The sequence below is a fragment of the Prionailurus bengalensis genome, chromosome B4 (assembly GCF_016509475.1).
Source record: "Prionailurus bengalensis isolate Pbe53 chromosome B4, Fcat_Pben_1.1_paternal_pri, whole genome shotgun sequence".
Lineage (NCBI taxonomy): Eukaryota > Metazoa > Chordata > Mammalia > Carnivora > Felidae > Prionailurus > Prionailurus bengalensis.
In genome coordinates, this window is record NC_057358.1 from 42,471,834 (window position 1) to 42,493,116 (window position 21,283).

Here is a 21,283-nt window from a genome sequence, read left to right on the forward strand (position 1 = left end):
AAAGCCCAGAAATAAACCCAAAGTTACATGGTCGATTAATCTACGACAAAGGAGGCAAGAATATAAAAGGGAAAAAAGACAGTCTTTTCAATAAATGGTGTGGGGAATACCGGACAGCTACATGCAAAAGAATGAAACTAGACCACTTTCTCACCATACACAAAAATAAAGTCAAAATGGATAAAGACCTAAATCTGAGACTTAAAACCATAAAACTCCTAAAAGAAAACGTAAGCAGTAATCTCTTGGACATCAGCTTTAGCAACATATTTATGATATACCTCCTCGGAGAATGAAAACAAAAGCAAAAATGAACTATTGGGACTATATTGAAATAAGAAGCTTTTCACAGAAAAGGAAACCATTAAAAAAAAAAAAGGCAACCTAGTGAATGGGAGAAGATATTTGCAAATGATATATCCAATAAGGGATTGACATCCAAAATATATAAAGAACTTAAACAACTCAACACCCAAGAAACCAAATAATCCTATTAAAAATGGGCAGAGGGGGCGCCTGGGTGGCTCAGTCAGTTAAGCGTCCGACTTCAGCTCAGGTCACGATCTCGCGGTCCGTGAGTTCGAGCCCCGCATCGGGCTCTGGGCTGATGGCTCGGAGCCTGGAGCCTGCTTCTGATTCTGTGTCTCCCTCTCTCTCTGCCCCTCCCCCGTTCACGCTCTGTCTCTCTGTGTCTCAAAAATAAAAAAAAAATAAACATTAAAAAAATTAAAAAAAAAAAAAATGGGCAGAGGACCTGAATGTTTTTCCAAAGAAGACATACGGATGACCAACAGACACATGAAAAGATGTTCAATACCATTAATTATCAGGGAAATGCAAATCAAAACCACAATCAAATATTACCTCACACCAGTCAGAATGGCTAGAATCAGAGACGTGGAATCAAACAAGTGTTGGCTAGGAGGTGGAAACAACGGAATCCTCATGCATAGTTGGTAGGAATGTAAGTTAGTATAGCCACTGTGGAAAACAGTATGGAGGCTCCTCAAAAAATTAAAAATAATCACATAATCCAATAATTCCACTACTATATACCCCCCCAAAAAACCAAAACACAAAATCGAAAAGATATATGTACCTCTATGTTTATTGCAGTATTTTTTACAGTAGCCAAGAAACAGAAGCAACCTTAGTGTCCCCTGATAGATGAGTGGATAAAGAAGCTGCGATATTTATATACAATGTAATATTATTCAGTCACGAGAAAGAGGGAAATCCTACTGTTTGTTACGGATGAACCTAGAGAGTATTACACTATGTGAAACAAGGCAGACAGAAAAAGACAAATACCATAAAATTTCACTTTGTAGAACCTAAAAAACAAAACAAATGAACAACCAACCAACCAAAACCAAAAAATAAACGTACTCTTCTTAAATGCAGAGAACAAACTGGTGGTAGCCAGATGGAGGTTACTGGAGGAACGGATGAAATAGGTAAAGGGGATTAAGAGGTACAAACTTCCAATTATAAAATAAATAAGTCCTGGAGATGAAAAGTACAGCATAGGGAATACAGCCAATAACATTGTAATAACATTGTACGGTGACAGATAGTGACTATACTTATCAAGGTGAGCATCAATATATAGAATTGTCGAATCAATATGTTATACACCTGAAACTAATATAACAGTGTATGTTAATTATACTTCAACAAAAATATTTAAATGATAAAATAATAAAATAAAATAAGCTAAGTAAAAAAAAAACTACCAACTATAATTCCAGTGAAAAGACTACCTACTAACTGTAATTCCAATGATAGGAAAAGACAAACTAGGCAGTAAAAATTTCAGTGGTTACCAAAAGTTTGGAGGGGTGCCTGGGTGGCTTGGTTGGTTAAGCGTCCGACTTCGGCTCGGGCCACGATCTCACGGTCCGTGAGTTCGAGCCCCGCATCGGGCTCCGTGCTGACAGCTCAGAGCCTGGAACCTGTTTCGGATTCTGTGTCTCCCTCTCTCTCTGCCCCTTCCCTGCTCATGCTGTGTCTCTCTCTGTCTCAAAAATAAATAAACATTAAAAAAAGATTAAAAAAAAAAAGTTTGGAAAGGAGAATGGAGCACAGGGGACTTTTTGGGCGGTGAAGTTATTCTGTATGATACTGTTTAATAATAGATACAGAACATTATGCATTTGTCAAAATCCACAGAACTTTACATATTTGTTGTATAAAGCTTTAAAAATCCATTTAGGAAGTCAGAGAATCCATGAAAGAATGAAGACTGTGACAAGAGAATCTAACTGTATTACAAATGTCAGAGGCAACACACCGAAGGGGGTGGGAAGAGGATGATGACCTAAGTGACTTTGGAAATGGAGTCTACAAGAATAAAGACAAAAGACACCGCACACCAGCAATGTATTCTAGTCGATAAAGTTGTTTCCCGTGGTGGTATGAGTTTATAATTCCGATACTACTATATGTGTTCATTGGAATTGAATAATTAAGGAAATGTACTGAGCAAGTTAACGGGACCAGATTTCTCTCTGTTGGAGTAGTCACTAAAGATATCAAGGGAAGTAGGCTAGAATGATGCAATGTGTTAATGGAGAAACATTTCAGACATCAGTAAAAACTGATGTATACCTTATTATAGATATACATAGTTGCCTATAGAAATATTTGTCAATATATGTACATGCACAGGTTAGTACACACGTAGAGATTTCCTTGTCCTGTGAACTGGGAGGGCTAAAAGAACACCTCAGCAGCAGTGAGCATACCTAGTATTCAAATCTTGGTTTCTAATACCATTCTTCAATAGCAGGAGCCAGGACTCCACAGAGAAATAGCTGATTCTAAGACTAAGGCAAGAAATATACAATATAAGCCCAGAGAATATTACAATCCCAAAAAGTAAGGAAGTGCTCAAAAACCAAGTAAAACAACAAAGTGATGGGGGCATGTCAAAGGGCCATGGGAGCCAACTGAAAGACTCCCAGGGGCAAAGGCAGAACAATTTGAGCAACAAAATAAATACAGTATTGGATTATAACCCAAAGTGTAAGATAAATATCCATGAGTATATACAGATATAAATAGATGACTGAATAAATTAATAAACAGGGTAGAACAAATATCAAATGCACAAGAATTTCTAGTAAACTACATAGAAACTTGTTTTGCACTGAATTGTGTTCCCCCAACAGTCATGTGCTGAAGTTATAACCCTCAATGTGACTACAGTGGTAGACTTTAAGGAGGTAATAAAGGTTAAATGAATCATAAAAGCAGGGCCTTAATCCAATAGGACTTGTGTCCTTCTAAGAGGAAGAGACACTAGAAAACTCTCTCTCCCTCCCCATTCACACAGAGAATTGGTTATGTAAGGACACAGCAAGAAGGTAGCTGTCTACAAGCCAGGAAGAAAGGCCTTGCCAGAAACCAACTCTTATGGCACCTGGGACTTCCGGCCTCCATAACTATGAGAAAATAAATTTCTGTTGTCTACGCCTCCCAGTCTGTGGTATTTCGTTATGACACTCAAGCAGGCTAATACAGATTTTGGCTCCAAAGTGGGGTGCTATTGTAACAAACACCTAAAAACGTGAAATGGCTTTAGAACTGGGTGATGGGTAGAGGCTGGAAGAATTTTGAGGTGCATGCTAGAAAAAACCTAGATTGCCTTCAAAGGGCTGCTGGTAGGGGCCCCTGGGTGGCTCAATGAGTTAAGCCTCTGACTTTGGCTCAGGTCATGATCTCAGGTTCGGCTCAGGTCCATGAGTTCAAGCCCCACATCGGGTTCTGTGCTAACAGCTTGGAGCCTGGAGCCTGCTTCAGATTCTGTGTCTCCCTCTCTCTCTGCCCCTTCTCCACTCACAAGCTCTCTCTCTCTCTCTCTCTCTCTCTCTCTCTCAAAAATAAACATAAAAAAAATTTTTTTTAAAGAAAAGAAAGGGGGGCACCTGGGTGGCTCAGTTGGTTAAGCATCTGACTTCAGCTCAGGTCATGATCTCATGGTTCATGGGTTCGAGCCCCACATGGGCTCTGTGCTGACAGCTCAGAGCCTGGAGCCTGCTTCAGATTCTGTGTCTCCCTCTCTCTCTGCCCCTCCCCTGTTCACACTGTCTCTGTCTCTCAAATAAATAAATGTAAAAAAAAATTTTTAAAAAAGAAAAGAAAGGGTTGCTGGTAGAAATATAGATATTAAAGATAATTCTGGTGAGGACTCAGTAGAAGAGAGCTGTAGAGAAACGTCCTATCGTCTTAAAGAATATACATACACAATAATGAACAGAATGTTGGTAGAAATTTGAACATTAAAGATGCTTCTGGTAAGGTCTCAGAAATGAGAAACACGTTATTGGAAACAGGAAGAAAGGCAATTCTTACTATAAAATAGCAAGGAACTTGCTGAATTGTGTTCTAATGTTTTGTGAAAGGTAGAACCTGTAAGTGACAGCCTTGGATATTTAGTAGGAGATTTCTAAGCCAAGTATTAAAGCTGTGGCCTGATTTCTCCTTACTGCTTATCGTAAAATGCAAAAGGAAAGAGATAAATTGAAGGAAGTGTGAAGTGAAAAGGAACCAGAATCTGAAGACCCACAAAATTCTTAGCCAGACTGTAAAAAGTGAGAAACTGTGTTCTGCAAACAACTCCAAGGATGTGGCTGGACAAACATTCCGTAAAGAGATTACCCATGGATTTAAACAGCCATCTCCACAATGAAGACTATTTCTTTGTACAGATAAAGATACGCATATAAGAATTTTAAGTCTTGGGGCGCCTGGGTGGCTCAGTCGGTTAAGCGTCCGACTTCAGCTCAGGTCACGATCTCACGGTCTGTGAGTTCGAGCCCCGCGTCGGGCTCTGGGCTGACGGCTCAGAGCCTGGAGCCTGCTTCCGATTCTGTGTCTCCCTCTCTCTCTGCCCCTCTCCCGTTCATGCTCTGTCTCCCTCTGTCTCAAAAATAAATAAAACGTTAAAAAAAATTTAAAAAAAAAAAGAATTTTAAGTCTTATTTCTTTGTACACCTGAAGCTTGAAATGATCAAGAGACTCAACTTCTTACTATGATCTGCCTGTGAATCTTACTGGAAATATGAACTTGGTATCCTTACATAGTGTAGTCAACCACTGAATTATAGGCACATTCATTTTTACCTTCCATGGTCACATTCTCTTTCAGGCATTCTAATTCCGTGTGAGGGAGCTCTTTTGCAGTCTTTTTTTCTTTAAGAAGCTGAGAATATTTTTGGAAGAAAACTGAAAAAAAAAAGGCCATTCATTTTCTGGTGTTGTGACTTTGCTCTCTATTGTTACTTTCTCACATTCTGTTTTATAGGAACAAAATCTACAAATGTCCAATTGCTTGAGCGGAAGGCTCCTGACAATGGAAAAGATTTCTCATCACCCCACATTCAATGTAATCCTAATCCCACTGATTTTGAAACTATAGATTTCTCCAGGACTAGCCAAAAGATCAGTAGTTGAAGGGAGACATGATGGTTCCATTATAATGAGTGCAAAGGGATTTATCCATATTTTCCTTCAATACTAAATGCAGAAGGTGAGCCCTGAAGGTGGGAGAATGGAGTGAAAGCAAACAGTTCTGTCTGAGGATGTACACAGCATAGGTCTGTTGTGGCGGAGGAGGGTGGGGGCCGTTGCAGACTGAGCTAAGTCTGAGTTCTGGGTTACCTGTAAAGTGAGATTTTTTTTTTTTTAAGCCAACATTGATCAGGAGATACGGGCATTATTTTCCTCCTCCTTCTTCCTTTACTCTATCCACTCTCAACTGGCTTTTTTTTTTCAGCACACCAATATACTCAAATATGTCACAACTTAAAAATAACTTACCTCTTCCTCCAAAAAGTGAATTTTCTCTTTTTTTCCTCCTTACCTCCCATTTGCTCCCTGCCCCACTACATGCTGGCTTCACTACTTCTTATGCCTTTTCAAATTTTGATATGTTCTTAAAGCCAGAGATACGAAGAAATCCACCTATTTGCCAAATTGGCTTTAGATCTTACATAGTCTTGGGCAGGAAAGACATGCTTAAGGTGAAATTTCAATGGAAACTCTTCCTGGAATATCTCTTCCCATCGCCTTTCGTCCACCTGCTCATCTCAAAATATATGTCTGTGCAGTCAAAAAAACCTGGCCTTATAAACACTAACAGGCAAACACAGATTTGTCCTCACTTACACAACTGTCTAGTGTAGAAATGGTACCTAATATATGTTCCTCTACAAGACACACACACACATATATTCAATTTCTTTATAGGGTGGATACCATTATTTTTATAAGGAAGTAACTAAATTCAAATAAGTAACAAAATTTCTAACAGATTCCCATTAATTGTGTCTCTCCCTCCCAAAGAAGACTTCTTTTCCAGATTTCTGGATAGACCCGTTATTAAATGTCAGTATCTAATGGACGCCATCTCTTCATGGAAGGCAGACATTCCATATAGCTTCAGTTGGATACTTACTGATAAAAGCGATAAAAAATGAGATTGCCAATAGCAGCAGAAGCACCAGCAATGAGGCAAAAAGTAGCTTGGGAAAACTGGGATTACTTTTGTTCAGGCTGGTCTTCTCTTTGGGAGCTGAACGACAAATCAAAGGAGTTTCATCAGTAACAAATTCTGATTTTTACTTTCCTTCTCCTCCCCTTCCTCTTCTCCCTTTTCTAGGATGACTTACTATTACCAAGAATATGACATCTGAAATAATAGGAAAATAGGAAAAAAAAATGTTCACTGTAGAAACGTTGGAAACTACATAAAAACACAACCTCTTACCACTGGGGGTAACTATTGCTAATGTTTTGATATATATCCTTCCAGTAATTTTCAAAGTGTATATACATAAGTACACATTTTCCCACATGATTGACATACCATAGACACTAGCTTCAGACCTACTATATTGTTATACACTAGACCATGAACATTTTTCATACAACCATATTTTTTCTTTAACGCTGTCTATTGTGGTTGTATAGAATTTCATTATGTATTTAAATAATCTTCCAGATTGTTTCCAATTTCAACTACTATAAATAATGCCATAGCAGATAAATCGTTATTATGGTCATCCCTCATCACATTCTAAAAATAAGGTCAGACCTTTCTAGTTACTATTTCATCGTTAAGAATTATTTTCTCAGGGTGCCTGGGTGGCTCAGTGGGTTAAGCTTCTGACTTTGGCTCTGGTCACGATCTCACAGTTAGTGTGTTCGAGCCCCGTGTGGGGCTCTGCATTGAGAACTCAAAGCTTGGAGCCTTCTTCAGACTCTGTGTCTCCCTCGGTCTCTGCCCCTCCCCCCACACACACACACACACTCTGTCTCTATCAAAAACGGATAAACATTAAAAAATAAATAAGGGGCGCCTGGGTGGCGCAGTCGGTTAAGCGTCCGACTTCAGCCAGGTCACGATCTCGCGGTCCGTGAGTTCGAGCCCCGCGTCGGGCTCTGGGCCGACGGCTCGGAGCCTGGAGCCTGTTTCCGATTCTGTGTCTCCCTCTCTCTCTGCCCCTCCCCTGTTCATGCTCTGTCTCTCTCTGTCCCAAAAATAAATAAACGTTGAAAAAAAAATTTTTTTTAAATAAATAAATAAATAAATAAAAAGAATTATTTTCTCAATGGCTAGTATCAAAAAGAAAAAATGTTTAAGGAGGGTACTTGTGATGAGCACGGAGTGTTATATATAAGCGATGAATCACTAAATTCTATACCTGAAGCCAATATTACACTATATATTAACTAACTAGAATTTAAATAAAAACTTTAAATAAAAAAAAAAGACAAGAAATCACAAGTGTTGGTGACGATGTGGGGAAAAGGCAACCCTTGTGCACTGTTGGTTGGGATGTAAATTGGTGCAGCCACTGTGGAAAACAGTATGGAGGTTCCTCAAAAATTTAAAAATAGAGGGGCACCCGAGTGGCCCAGTCGGGTAAGCATTGACTCCTGATTTCGGATCAGATCATGATCTCACAGTTTGTGAGTTCAAGCCCTACATCGGGCTTTGTGCTGACAGTGCAGAGCTTACTTAGGGTTCTCTCCTTCTCTCTCTGCCCCTCCCCTGCTCACTCTCTCTAAAAAATAAATAAACTTTAAAAAAATTAAAAACAGAAATATCATATGATCTATTAACTCCAGTATGGGGTATTTCCCCAAAGAAAACAAAGACATTTAATGAACTAAATCAAAAAGGTATATGCACCCCTATGTTTATTGCAGCATAATTTACAGTAACTAGGAAAAGCAACCTAAGCGTCCATCCATCCACGAATGGATGTACCAAGTGTGATATTTATATACAATGGATTATTATTCAGCCATAAAAAAAAGAAGGAACTCTTGTCATTTGTGACAACTTGGATGGGACTTGAGGACATTATGCTAAGTGAAATAAGTCAGACAGAGAAAACAAATACCATATGATCTCACTTATCTGTGGAATTCAAAAAACAAAACGAAACTCACAGATACAGAGAACAGATTGGCGGTTGCCAGAGGTGGGGTAAGGAGTGGTGGGGAATGGGTGAAGGGGATTAAGAGGTGCAAACTTCTGGGGCGCCTGGGTGGCGCCATCAGTTAAGTGTCCGACTTCAGCCAGGTCACGATCTCGCGGTCCGTGAGTTCGAGCCCCGCGTCAGGCTCTGGGCTGATGGCTCAGAGCCTGGAGCCTGTTTCCGATTCTGTGTCTCCCTCTCTCTCTGCCCCTCCCCCGTTCATGCTCTGTCTCTCTCTGTCCCAAAAATAAATAAAAAACGTTGAAAAAAAAAATTAAAAAAAAAAAAGAGGTGCAAACTTCCAGTTATAAAATAAAGAAGTCATGGAAAATAAAGTAAGATAACAACAGAGAGGGTGTCAAACCATAAGAAACTCTTAACTATAGAGAACTGAGGGTTCCTGCAGGGGTTGTTGCAGTGGGGGGGGGGGTGGCTAAATGGTGATGGGCATTAAGGAGGGCACTTGTTGGGATGAGTATTGGGTATTATACATAAGCAATGAAGCACTAAATTCTACTCCTGCAACCAATACTACACTATATGTTAATTAACTTGAATTTAAATAAAAACTCGAAAGAAAAAAAAAGAAGTCATGGAGATGTAATGTACAGCATATCGACTATAGTTAATATTATAGATTATTATAATATTATCAACTATTAAATATTATTACATATTTGAAAGTTGCTAAGAGATTAAATCTCAAAAGGCCTCATCACAAGAAAAAAATTGGAGTGACTATGGTGATAAATGTTAACTAGACTGATTGTGGTGATCATTTCACCAATATATACAAAAATCAAATCACTACATTGTATACCTGAAACTAACACGGTAGTCCCCCTCCCCGCCCCCACCCCCGCAGTTTTGCTTTCCACAATTTGTTACCTGTGGCCAACTGTGGTCTGAAGGCAGATGATCCTCCTTCTGATGTATCCTCAGAAGGTACATAGTAGCCTAAGGCTAGGTCACAATGCCTAGGTCATTCACCTAACTTCATCTCATCACATAAGAATTTTATCATCTCACATCATCACAAGCAAGGTGAATACCGTTCAATATTTTGAGATAGAGAGACCATATTCACATAATTTTTATTATGGTATATTAATACAATTGGTATGTTTTATTATTAGTTATTGTTTTTAATCTCTTACTGTACGTAATTTATAAATTAAACTTTTATCATATATATGTATAGGAAAAAAACCCACAATATATAGGGTTTGGTACTATCTACTATTCAGGCATTCACTGGGGATCTTGGACCATATCCCCCCAGATAAGAGGGGACTATTGCAGAATGTTTTATGTCAATCATACCTCCATAAAAAAAATAAAGAATAGTTTTCCCAAAGTTATGAGGTATTGACAAGCAGGGGGACAAAATCCTCAATAATGTATAACATAATCTCAGCTTTAGAAAAAATAAAGTTAGATATAGTATTTATATCTGGAAAGATCTACACTGAAATGTAAATGATAGTGATCTCTAGATGGTAAAATAAATATAAATTCGTGTATGCCTCTAGTTTTTAATTTTTTCTTTAATGAGCCTTTCAACATATAATAAGGAAGTTTTACAAAAAATTTTAAGGGGAATGACCCAGCAATAGCACTACTAGGAATTTACCCAAGGGATACAGGAGTGCTGATGCATAGGGGCACTTGTACCCCAATGTTTATAGCAGCACTCTCAACAATAGCCAAATTATGCAAAGAGCCTAAATGTCCATCAACTGATGAATGGATAAAGAAATTGTAGTTCATATATACAATGGAATACTACGTGGCAATGAGAAAGAATGAAATATGGCCTTTTGTAGCAACGTGGATGGAACTGGAGAGTGTGATGCTAAGTGAAATAAGTCATAGAGAGAAAGACAGATACCATATGTTTTCACTCTTATGTGGATCCTGAGAAACTTAACAGAAGACCATGGGGGAGGGGAAGGAAAAAAAAAAAGTTAGAGATGGAGGGAGCCAAACCACAAGAGACTCTTAAAAACTGAGAATAAACTGAGGGTTGATGGGGGTGGGAGGGAGGGGAGGGTGTGTGACGGGCATTGAGGAGGGCACCTGTTGGGATGAGCACTGGGTGTTGTATGGAAACCAATTTGACAATAAATTTCATATTAAAAAAATAAAAAAATAAAAAATAGGAAGAAAAAAAGAAAAATAAATAAAATAAAATAAAATAAAATAAAATAAAATAAAATAAAATAAAATAAAATAAAATATGCAAGAAGAAAAAAAAGCTTTTTAAGGGGAAAAAACAGTTTCCCTGAGCGTTCTCCCTATCTCCACCGAAGTGTTTTGGAAAGCATGCGCAATCATGACCTCCCACTCACAGCTTCTTATAATACACATGCTTTTTTTCTCTTTTGCTCTATATCTGATATATCATAAATGATAACCATATTACCTTTTATCTACTCCCAAATTCAGTTAAATCCATCCTGGGGAGGCAGGATGCAATGGACTTCCTGAATTCACGGAAGACTCCCTTTGCAACTTTCTAGTCCTTCTTCTGCAACGGTCTTGGGTTACACTTTAGTCCCGCGGTAACAGAGACGCCCACAACGCTCTCCACCCAAACTCTTCCCCTCTAACCGAGCCTGAGTCCACGGACTCATCAACATCCTCTGTATCTGGGCTGACGGTTTCAAGACCTGTACCCAATCTCTCTCTCTCTCTCTCTCTCTCTTTTCTTTTTTTTTTTTTAGAGAGAGTGAGAGAGCGTATGCAAGTGGGGCAAAGGGAGAGAGAAAGAAAATCTTCAGCAGGCTCCATGCTCAGCGCAGAGTCCAACCTGGGGCTCGATCCCACAACCCTGGGATCATAACCTGAGCTGAAATGAAGAGTCGGACGTTCAAGTGACTTGAGCCACCCAGGCGCTCCTGCACCCAATCTCTTGATTGCAGTCTCACTCAGCCTCAGAAGGCACAAGAGAATAACCTCAGCATAATTAGCATTCTCCTTAGCTCAGGACCTTAGTGGACTTGTCACACCTCAGTTTGGTTAGCGTATAACTACACAAGCCCTTAATGCTTATCTTCAGATAACTCAATCTTCTGAGAATCCTAGGTGCCCCACCTGTGGCCAGAGAACCAGCAACTAACACTATCATGCTTCATTTACAATATTCTCTCTTCATCCTTCTTCTCATCACTAACTCTGACCACCAGAAAATGTGCTTACCTGCAGGAGGCCTTTCTTTGGTGCCTGAGGACTTCGATTCATTTTTGAAACTCAATTCAGCATAAGTGGTCTCTGAAGTCATATCGAGAAGAAATCTGCTCTTCAAAAAATCCTTTACATCTCTTCCTTAAAACATCTTAAAATAAAACCCAAACATGGTGGCAATTTGTCATACTTCCTATCAAGAACAGGGGCCCCATATAGGCAAATAACTCTGAGAGGAATCTCATGAAAATTAGAAACCTCAGAGGCCAAATCTCCAGGATCAGCACGATGAGAATCATAGCATTTGAACATACGTCAGCAAATGTAATAAGGAACTTCTCATAAATTTATATATGTAATAAGGAAATGGAAAGTAGGAACTCAAAGCGTAGATTTAAAAATATGTATAGGAAGGAAAGACACAGAGAAACTAAGCAGTTAGAGAACGCTTTTCTGAGACCTGTATTATCTGAGCTCACCAGCCAAGAATGAACTTCATGTATTTGTGTACATCTGCATGCAAACATAATTATTTATAGACCAATCTGTGCATAGATTCATTCATGCTGTATTCTCATCATGTGTGGCTGATCAGGCAACTTTTGGTGACCACATTCTAAGAGGATCATCGACAAAAAACTCACGTGTCAGCCTCCCCACTTTCAAGAGTGTATGTAGGAGGGAAGTCAAAGCTTACGTCATACGTGTTCTGAAGCTGCTCCCCAGTGCTCTCTGCTTTTCCCTGTTCTTAACTGACTCCTTCATGGATCTCCATTCATTTTGCTAGAGTCGCTTCCAGAAGCTCCTGAAAGCAGCTCTCTTTGCTGGATGTTAGTGGAATAGGCCAGCCTGCACACCACCCTTCTCCATCCCTTTAATCCCTTACACCGCCACAACAAAAAGACTCTACAGGCCAATGTGACTGTTTTTTAACAAGTTAAGATAATTTAATAGAGTCACAAATTAGGAGATAAAGTCAGTGACAAATGTGACTTTTTCCAAAGGACAAGAGGAAAGCATTCCAAAAACTGAATCCTTCAGGTAGAATCTTCCGAGACGTGCTCTTGAAAGCTCACTCCCTAGATTCAGCTCTCCCCAAAGGATCCTCCTTCTTTTAATCTCCTGCACCAAACTCCTCCATCTCCTGCATAACACACACACACACACACACACACACACACACACACTTACCTCTATCTTTCCATATCAAGGTACATTGAAAACCGTGCATTCACACTAATAACCTCTAATTCCAATCCAACGCTAAGGAGTTCATTCTAGTTTTCTCCCTTCCATATTTCTAACTCCCTTCTGTTACAGTAAGAAACCGGCTTCCATTGTCTTTTACTTACTTACTTACTTATTTATTTTAGTTATTTGAGTAATAAACACGTTTAGTCAATTTTCTATCTTTGCCATTCCCTCCTCTAAGATGCTCTTCTCTTCCTGACGGGGCTCTGACTTGCCAATCCAGGCCAACATTACTACTGGGGCCTTTAACCTGCTTGGGTGTTCTTGCACAGAGCCAACCAACCCCCATGGACCTCATCCTCAACTTGCTCAGGTCTGACCCCACGCCGGGCCATCCTCCATAGGAAATCCCTCCTCACTCTGCCTAGACTCTGACTTCTGATGCCGGCTCCCTAACACCCACCTGGAACCCATCCTTACCCTACTCAGGTTCTAACACCCGACACGAGATCACCCTGACGTGTGGAAGCTCTCCTCGCCCTCCCTGGGCTCTGAGTCCCCACGCGGGGCTACGCTACCATGTGGACGGCTTCCTCATCCCGTTCGGCTTCTGAAACCCACACCGGGTCTGCCACTTTCCTGACCCGTGCCGGGTCCCCCACGTCCCAGCAAGGACCATCCTGCTTGAGCTCCCTGCACCTGGCCTCCCCACCACATGGATGTCTTCTTCACCTTTCAGGCCCTGGCACTCCAGACCAGGCTGCTTCTGACACCCTACACCACGCCGTTGCCACGTGTGGACATTTTCCTTGGGAGGCATAGGGTCTGACGCCCGAAACACTTTCCAATCCCTGCAGGGATGTTCTCCTCACTCTTTCGGGCTCCAGCACCATCATCAAGCCAACCCCCCTGCCAAGTCACCCTTCTCACCCTGCCTGAGCTCTGACAGCCTGCACCAGACCACTGTTGCTCTCCCACCCCACCCTACAACAGACACCTACCTTGTTCTGCTCTACCTAATGTTTCACTTAGGACTGAACTGTTTCGTAAGGAAAAGGAAAGGGTTTTGAAAAGAGGTAAGAGAGGGGAAGAGCTAATTCTTGCAAATTTTCTAGCAAATTACTAGACTCAACAAGTACTTGCACAGTTGCCTGTGTGCGTGCCTACACCCTCCTCCCGAGAATAATCACTGATGATCAGAGCCTCAACAACGTAAGTTTGTAAAGATAAATAAATAAATAAATAAATAAATAAATAAATAAATAAGTTCCCAAAGGTATCTCTGTTTCCCTGGGGTAAATCACATTATAACTGGATTATACTATATCACAAATAATCCCAAAACCTGAATGGCTTACAATGACATTTATGTCTCACTCACATCGCGGGTAGGCTTATGGTCTGCGTAAGGTTGACGGTAACTGTGCTTGGCTCTTCTCTTAGTATTTTCTCATTCTGGAACCTAGGATCATAGAGCAGCTCCTTATAAGTTGAAACATACAGTAACACTCAAATCCTCTACTCAGATAAGGGACATATTACATCCATTATGATTCCTTTGGCCAGTAGAAGTCACCTGGCCTTGATATGAAGAGGAAAATACACTCTACCTATGGGGAGACATGTCAAGGGCAACAAAATTCCCACAGACTAAGTGGCTTAAATAACAATCTATTTCTCACAGTTCTGGAGGCTGGGAAGTCTGAGATCAAGGTGCCAGCAGATCGGATATCTGGTGAGGATCCCCCTTCCTAGTTCATAGATGGCCATCTTCTCACTATATCCTCCCATGGCAGAAGAGGTGAGGGAGCTCCTTGGGGTCTCTTTTATAAAGACACTAATACCATTCATGAGAGTTCTACCCTCATGACCTTATCGCCTCCAAAATGCCCCATCTCCTAATACCATCACATCAGGAATTAGGATTCAACGTATGAATTTTGAGGGGGGACACATTCAGGCTATAGCACTCTTTACCTTTTTAAATTTTTTTAATGTTTATTTTTGAGAGAGAAAGAGAGGAGCAGGGGAGGGGCAGAGAGAGGGGTAGAGGATCTGTGCTGACAGCAGAGCCCACATAGGGCTCGAACTCATGAACCATGAGATCATCACCTGAGCCAAAGTCAGACGTTTAACCAACTGAGCCACCCAGGTACCCCTAGCACACTTTAAATAATTTAGCCAAGGGATCTCTAGAGCAGTGATCTCCAAAATGGGGCACAATACCCCCGCTGGTATTAAAAAAAGGATCCTCTAGGGGGGCGCCTGGGTGGCGCAGTCGGTTAAGCGTCCGACTTCAGCCAGGTCACGATCTCGCGGTCTGGGAGTTTGAGCCCCGCGTCAGGCTCTGGGCTGATGGCTCAGAGCCTGGAGCCTGTTTCCGATTCTGTGTGTCCCTCTCTCTCTGCCCCTCCCCCGTTCATGCTCTGTCTCTCTCTGTCCCAAAAATAAATAAACGTTGAAAAAAAAAAATTAAAAAAAAAAAGGATCCTCTAGGGGCGCCTGGGTGGCTCAGTCAGTTAAGTGTCCAACTTAGGCTCAGGGCATGATCTCGCAGTTTGTGAGTTCGAGCCCCGCATCAGGCTCTGTGCTGACAGCTCCAGAGCCCGGAGACTGCTTTGGATTCTGTGTCTCCTCTCTCTCTGACCCTAACCTGCTTACACTCTGTCTCTTTCTTTCAAAAATAAAACAAAAACATTTAAAAAAAAAAAAAAACTTTTAAAAAGGATCCTCTAGGGCACATAAATAACATACTAGAACATCTATTTTTAGATATTTAAAATGTTAAGTAAAATAAGTTTTATTACTATCATATGAGTTTAGTGTTTGTTGCATGTCATGTTGGTACAGGATCTATCATGAGAAAAGAGTGGAGGTTCCACAACTTTCTTTTTTTATTTTTTTTCTAATGTTTATTTATTTTTGAGAGAGAGAGAGAGAGAGCATGTGAGCAGGCGAGGAGCAGACAGGGAGACACAGAATACGAAGCAGGCTCCTGGCTCTGAGCTGTCAGCACAGAGCCTGACACAGGGCTTGAACTCACGAACTGTGAGATCATGACCTGAGCCGAACTGACTAAGCCACCCAGGTGCCCCAAGGTTCCACAACTCTTAAGAAGTTGATGTTGTACCTTATACTTGTTCATTCATTCTCTGCATGTTGCATCATATTACAGTTTAAATATCTGTATAGTTAAGAAGTTGGCTGACCTTTGGACCCAGTTCCTGGAAGTTAACTTCTAAATCCTTAGAATTTCCTGAGTAATATGAATGTCTTTGTTATTCATGATGAGCCCTGACACTTTATGGTAATGAAGTCACTCTTTCTGAGCCCCTAGTTTGTGCTAACAAGATGACGCTAACAAGATAGGGACTGACCAAGTCAAAAAAAGGCATGGGATTAGAGGGTTGAGGCTTTGAGCCATGAGATGCCAGTCCAGCCAGGGAAGAGACAGAGACTGAGCTCAGCCTCATGGCAAATGACACAACCAAGCATGCCTATGTAACAAATGCCGATAAAACTCTGAGCACCAAAGCTCAGGTGAGCTCCTCTGTCTGGCAATACTGTGTGTACTGTCACATATTAATGTGCCAGGAAGGTGACAATGAAAGCTTCACACCTGGGACCCTCCCAGATCTCACCCTACGCGTGTCTCCCTTTGGATAACTCTGATTTGTATCCTTTTGCTATAATAAAACTGTAAGTATAGCTGGCAGTCTTCTGAGTCCGGTGACTTATTCTAGCAAAATATCAAACCTGAGGGAGTCATGGGAATCCCCAAATTTGTAGAAGATTGATAAGAAGTAAGGGAAGCCCGAGAAACCCCCAAACTTGTGACTGGTGTCTGAAATGAGAGCAGTCTTACACAGGACTATGCCCTTAATCTGTGAAATCTGGCCCAACCCCCGGCAGTTGGTATCATAAATCATTACAAGACCACAATATGATTAGTTTCATAAAACAAGACATTAGAATATTTGTGATTTTTTTTTTAACAAGATGGGAAGTGACAATCTTGTTCACTTTGGCAAATGACTTAAAAGAATTGGGAAACTGGGGCGCCTGGGTGACGCAGTCGGTTAAGCGTCCGACTTCAGCCAGGTCACGATCTCGCGGTCCATGAGTTCGAGCCCCGCGTCAGGCTCTGGGCTGATGGCTCAGAGCCTGGAGCCTGCTTCTGATTCTGTGTCTCCCTCTCTCTCTGCCCCTCCCCCGTTCATGCTCTGTCTCTCTCTGTCCCAAAAATAAATAAACATTGAAAAAAAAATTAAAAAAAAAAAAGAATTGGGAAACTTAATATTGCTATGCTTAAAAAAAAAAAAAGACGTGTTCCAATTTTGCTCACTTTTTCAGTGCTATGTAATAGCTTCCGGTGGTATGCTAATTAGCAGATATCAAAGCATATGAGCACACACGTACATGGGCACACACACACACACACACACACACACACAATTAGCCTGTGCTTTCAAGGTAAAGGTGATGTTTCAACAGTGAGAAGACGACTACCTCAAAAAAGGAACTGTGTTATGGACAGAGCGGATGGAAAATTGATAATTAGAAAAAAATTAGTTCCACCATGTTGTGATGTTTTTCCTTTTGCCAAAAATTATATAAGGACGTGGTTTAGACATCTTCCTTTTTGAAATCTTCAAAATCTGGTTTCAGTGGGTTTTGAACTCATTTATCAATGAATTTAAAATGAACACTCTCATTAGTCTGCAAGAACAACTGGATTAATAACAAGAAAAAAGATATTTACTAGCTGGTTTTAACAGAAAGACTTATAAAGGCAATTGAAAAACAAGAATCAAAACTTGTTAAGTACAGCTAATAATACACATCCCTTTTGAGCCATGTATCGTTATGTGGTATGTTTCACAGTTGATAGTTACTAAAAGCAAGAGCTGAAATAAACCAAACTTATAACTAATCAGATACTTTGCTCTCATAACAAGTAACACTAAATTTAAAATCATTTGAAAATATTATTTACTTTGCCTTTACCACATCCTTTTTAACTTTCATTTTTATTATAATATACATAATAGACTTGCTCGGGAGAGCATCAGTTATCTGTATAACCAACCATCTTAGTAGTTTAACACAACAACCATTAATTCAGCTCAGATTCCTGATTTGGGCAAATTGGGCTGGGCTCAGCTGCATAGTTCTGGTTTGAGTCAAGTGTGGCCGATCTCAGCTCAGTCTATTCACATCTCAGCTCAGTCTATTCACATCTCAGCTCAGTCTATTCACGTATCTCTGGTCAGATACCAGATTGATAGGCACTTATCTAGGACGGCCCCGACTGAGACAGCTTATATCTGCTCTATGTGGTCTCTCATCCTCCAGCCGACTAAGCAGGGTTCCAAGAGCAGCAAGAGAACAAGTCCAATGCACATAATCCCTGCTTGCCTCACATCACGTAGTCTTTCCTTGGCCAAAGCATTGCACCATCAAGCCCAGAGCCAGTGCAAATGCTACAAGACAAAAACTGTAAGAAGGTGTGGACAAATTAGAGTCACTGCTACATTCAGTCTCGTTCAGAGAGGTAAATAAATCTGGATCACAAGATGCGGTACCAATTCTCCTTGGGATTTCTCCTGGTTTGATGCTCACATAAGTGCTCTGGTTGAGACAATGATAGTGATAGATCCTGAAACATAAACCATCCTTTGTTCCAAGACAGCAAAGAAAGAGACTCAGAAATACTCCTGACACATGGTACTAAGGACACCAATAATCAAAAGGGGTGTCAAAAAGAAGGCTGACTGCGAGACGCCTCATTTAAATACAAAGAAATATACCAAAAAGGCGTGGGATGTGATCAATGAATGCAGACTAGAGGTCCCTGTCTGAGAGGCCATCATAACCTGGAGCTGGGGAAGGACAACACACACGAAAAGCAGACAATTAATACACCAACCACTTTTTAAAAATGGAAGCCCACAAAGTATGGCAGGAAAACAAACACGCATCAACAGTTTTACATGTGACTAGCAACTGATAGGCCCTCAAAGTGACATTTTAATTACAAGATCAGATAATCGATGACTGGAAAGCACTGATGTGCACTGAAAAGAACTAAGAAAGCCTGGACTGCCATATTTTTCTTCTTCTGACCCTACCTTCAAAAAGAGGGATAAGGGGCGCCTGGGTGGCTCAGTCAGTTAAGCGTCCAACTTCAACTCAGGTCACAGTCTGGCGGTCCGTGAGTTCGAGCCCCGCATCGGGCTCTGGGGCCGATGGCTCAGAGCCTGGAGCCTGCTTCAGATTCTGTGTCTCCCTCTCTCTCTGTCCCTCCCCCATTCATGCTCTGTCTCTCTGTCTCAAAAATAAATAAACATTAAAAAAAATTTTTTAATAAAAAATAAAATAAATAAATAAATAAATAAAAAGAGGGGGGCGCCTGGGTGGCGCAGTCAGTTAAGCGTCCGACTTCAGCCAGGTCACGATCTCGCGGTCCGGGAGTTCGAGCCCCGCGTCAGGCTCTGGGCTGATGGCTCAGAGCCTGGAGCCTGTTTCCGAGTCTGTGTCTCCCTCTCTCTCTGCCCCTCCCCCGTTCATGCTGTCTCTCTCTGTCCCAAAAATAAAAATAAAACGTTGAAAAAAAAGAAAAAAAAAAAGAGGGATAAGTTAATATCAGTTTTGGGAAAAATAAACCTGTTGGTTTTCCATTGCAGGTTTATGATACTTCCATGGAAGCTACACAAAGAGTGACAATCAAGAGTCCTAAGGCTCCTAAATATGGAGGCTTATTTAAAATAATAAGGCTCCTATGAATTCACAGGACACCACAGCCATATAAAAGCAATCCTTGCACTGGTGCGAACCTATAAAGAAGTTCATAGCACCAATCACTCTAAAGATCATCTTCACGCTTGCCCTTCCTGGCAAGGTTATTGCTTATTTAGTTATTTGTTGTTATGACTCAACCTGGGTTTCCTCTCCTTAAAAGCGACCAGTCCTGCTTTTAGTCATCAGCAGTGAAAAAGAATGCCAATAATGGTTAAGGCATTTGAGCTTACCACGCCCTGTGCTGCGATGAATATATTGCTTTTCTCATTTCAATATTCAAAATAATCCTGAAAAATATGCATTGTTACTCCCCATTTGACCAATGAGAAAACTGAGAGTTTGACAAGTTATTAAACTGGCCACAGAGCCAACAAAATTAGACTTTTAATTAATTTGAATCCAGGCCTAATTCCCAAATTTGTATTCTAAAAGGTCATCTTTCGGAGTGGCTTCAACATGGTGGAGGAGTAGGGGGCACCAAAGTTCCCTTGTCCCTCAAACAGCACAGAAACATCTCTAGGGGCCCACGGGGACAACTTGGTGGGCCATCGGTGCTCAATTGCAAATTGGGAGAGATACAACGGGTGGCGTAGGCACAGAGGGGAGAGATCCCCTTCTGTGGAGAGAGAAAAGGAAGAGAAAAAGAGGCTGTAGAAGTGTAGGATTGTATGTGGACAAGAGAAATACTACAGACTGGAGAACGGAAAAAAAATGGAGAAAGCACCAATTTCTAACACGATCCAGGATTGTGGGTCTTTCTCCCAACTGGGGCGGGCTGCCCTGCACTGGCACCTCGCAGGGAGGAGAGCCAGCCCTGGGCTGGGTAGTGTGCTCAGAGGCACAGTCAGAGAGCAGTCCCCTCCCTTGAGTGCGGAAGAAGGTACATAGCCACTCTAAGGGCGCAAAACCCCGCAGCACCCACCAGCCGGAGGCCTTTTGCCAGCAGGCTGGGCAGAGTGGCTCCGGCTCTACCCCAGAACCCTGGGCACACAGAGCGGGATCCTTTAAGACATCGGGGTTTGAATCCCTGCTGACCGCCAGAGAGGCACGGGAGACTCAGAGCAGGACAAACCTGTCCCACTCACTCCCATGCAGAACTGTGAGGATGGCCTGAACAGAGTGGTCTGGGACACCCGGTCCACGGAGGAGAGACTGGGGTGTTGCCATTTTTCTCCCTATCACCAACAAGGTGGGGCTTCAGGGAACAGGACAATGGGCCCACAGTGGAGGCGGGACCTGCCTACACCAAACCACACCCCTTCCTGCCTGGTAACTGTGTATCTAGGAGCAAGACTGACACTGACCAAACCAGACAGCCCCTCCTCCAGACCACTGGCTCCAAGGCACCATCAGACATCAGTCCAACGATTTTGCATTTTCTGATTTGATTCTTGGTCTATATCTATCTATATACCTATATATATTAATACATATTGCATATTTATACATAATAAAATTTGAAATTATATATATATATATATATATATATATATGTTTTTTTCTTCCTCTTATTTCTTCCCTTCTCTATTCTGGTTGTTGGTTTGTTTAAGCAGACATTTTTAATCTATTCTTTTTACACCTCTTCTGTATCTCCTTTATTTTTTTTCCTCTCT

The 21,283-nt window shown here is 41.3% G+C and overlaps 1 protein-coding gene across 3 annotated transcripts in view; it reads right to left on the minus strand.

The window, feature by feature from the left end:
* CLEC4A (C-type lectin domain family 4 member A) overlaps positions 1 to 21,283 on the minus strand; it is a 40,611-nt gene that overhangs the window by 11,164 nt on the left and 8,164 nt on the right. For 2 of the 3 annotated variants that reach the window (XM_043561467.1, XM_043561466.1), the window contains 4 exons: positions 14,251 to 14,331; positions 11,694 to 11,829; positions 6,461 to 6,577; positions 5,128 to 5,229 (listed from right to left, as the gene is read on the minus strand). In XM_043561467.1, the coding sequence (XP_043417402.1) occupies positions 5,128 to 5,229; positions 6,461 to 6,577; positions 11,694 to 11,775 (301 nt within the window). In that variant the 5' untranslated portion in view covers positions 11,776 to 11,829; positions 14,251 to 14,331. The remainder of the gene's footprint in view (positions 1 to 5,127; positions 5,230 to 6,460; positions 6,578 to 11,693; positions 11,830 to 14,250; positions 14,332 to 21,283) is intronic. The other variant, XM_043561468.1, reaches the window with a different exon arrangement.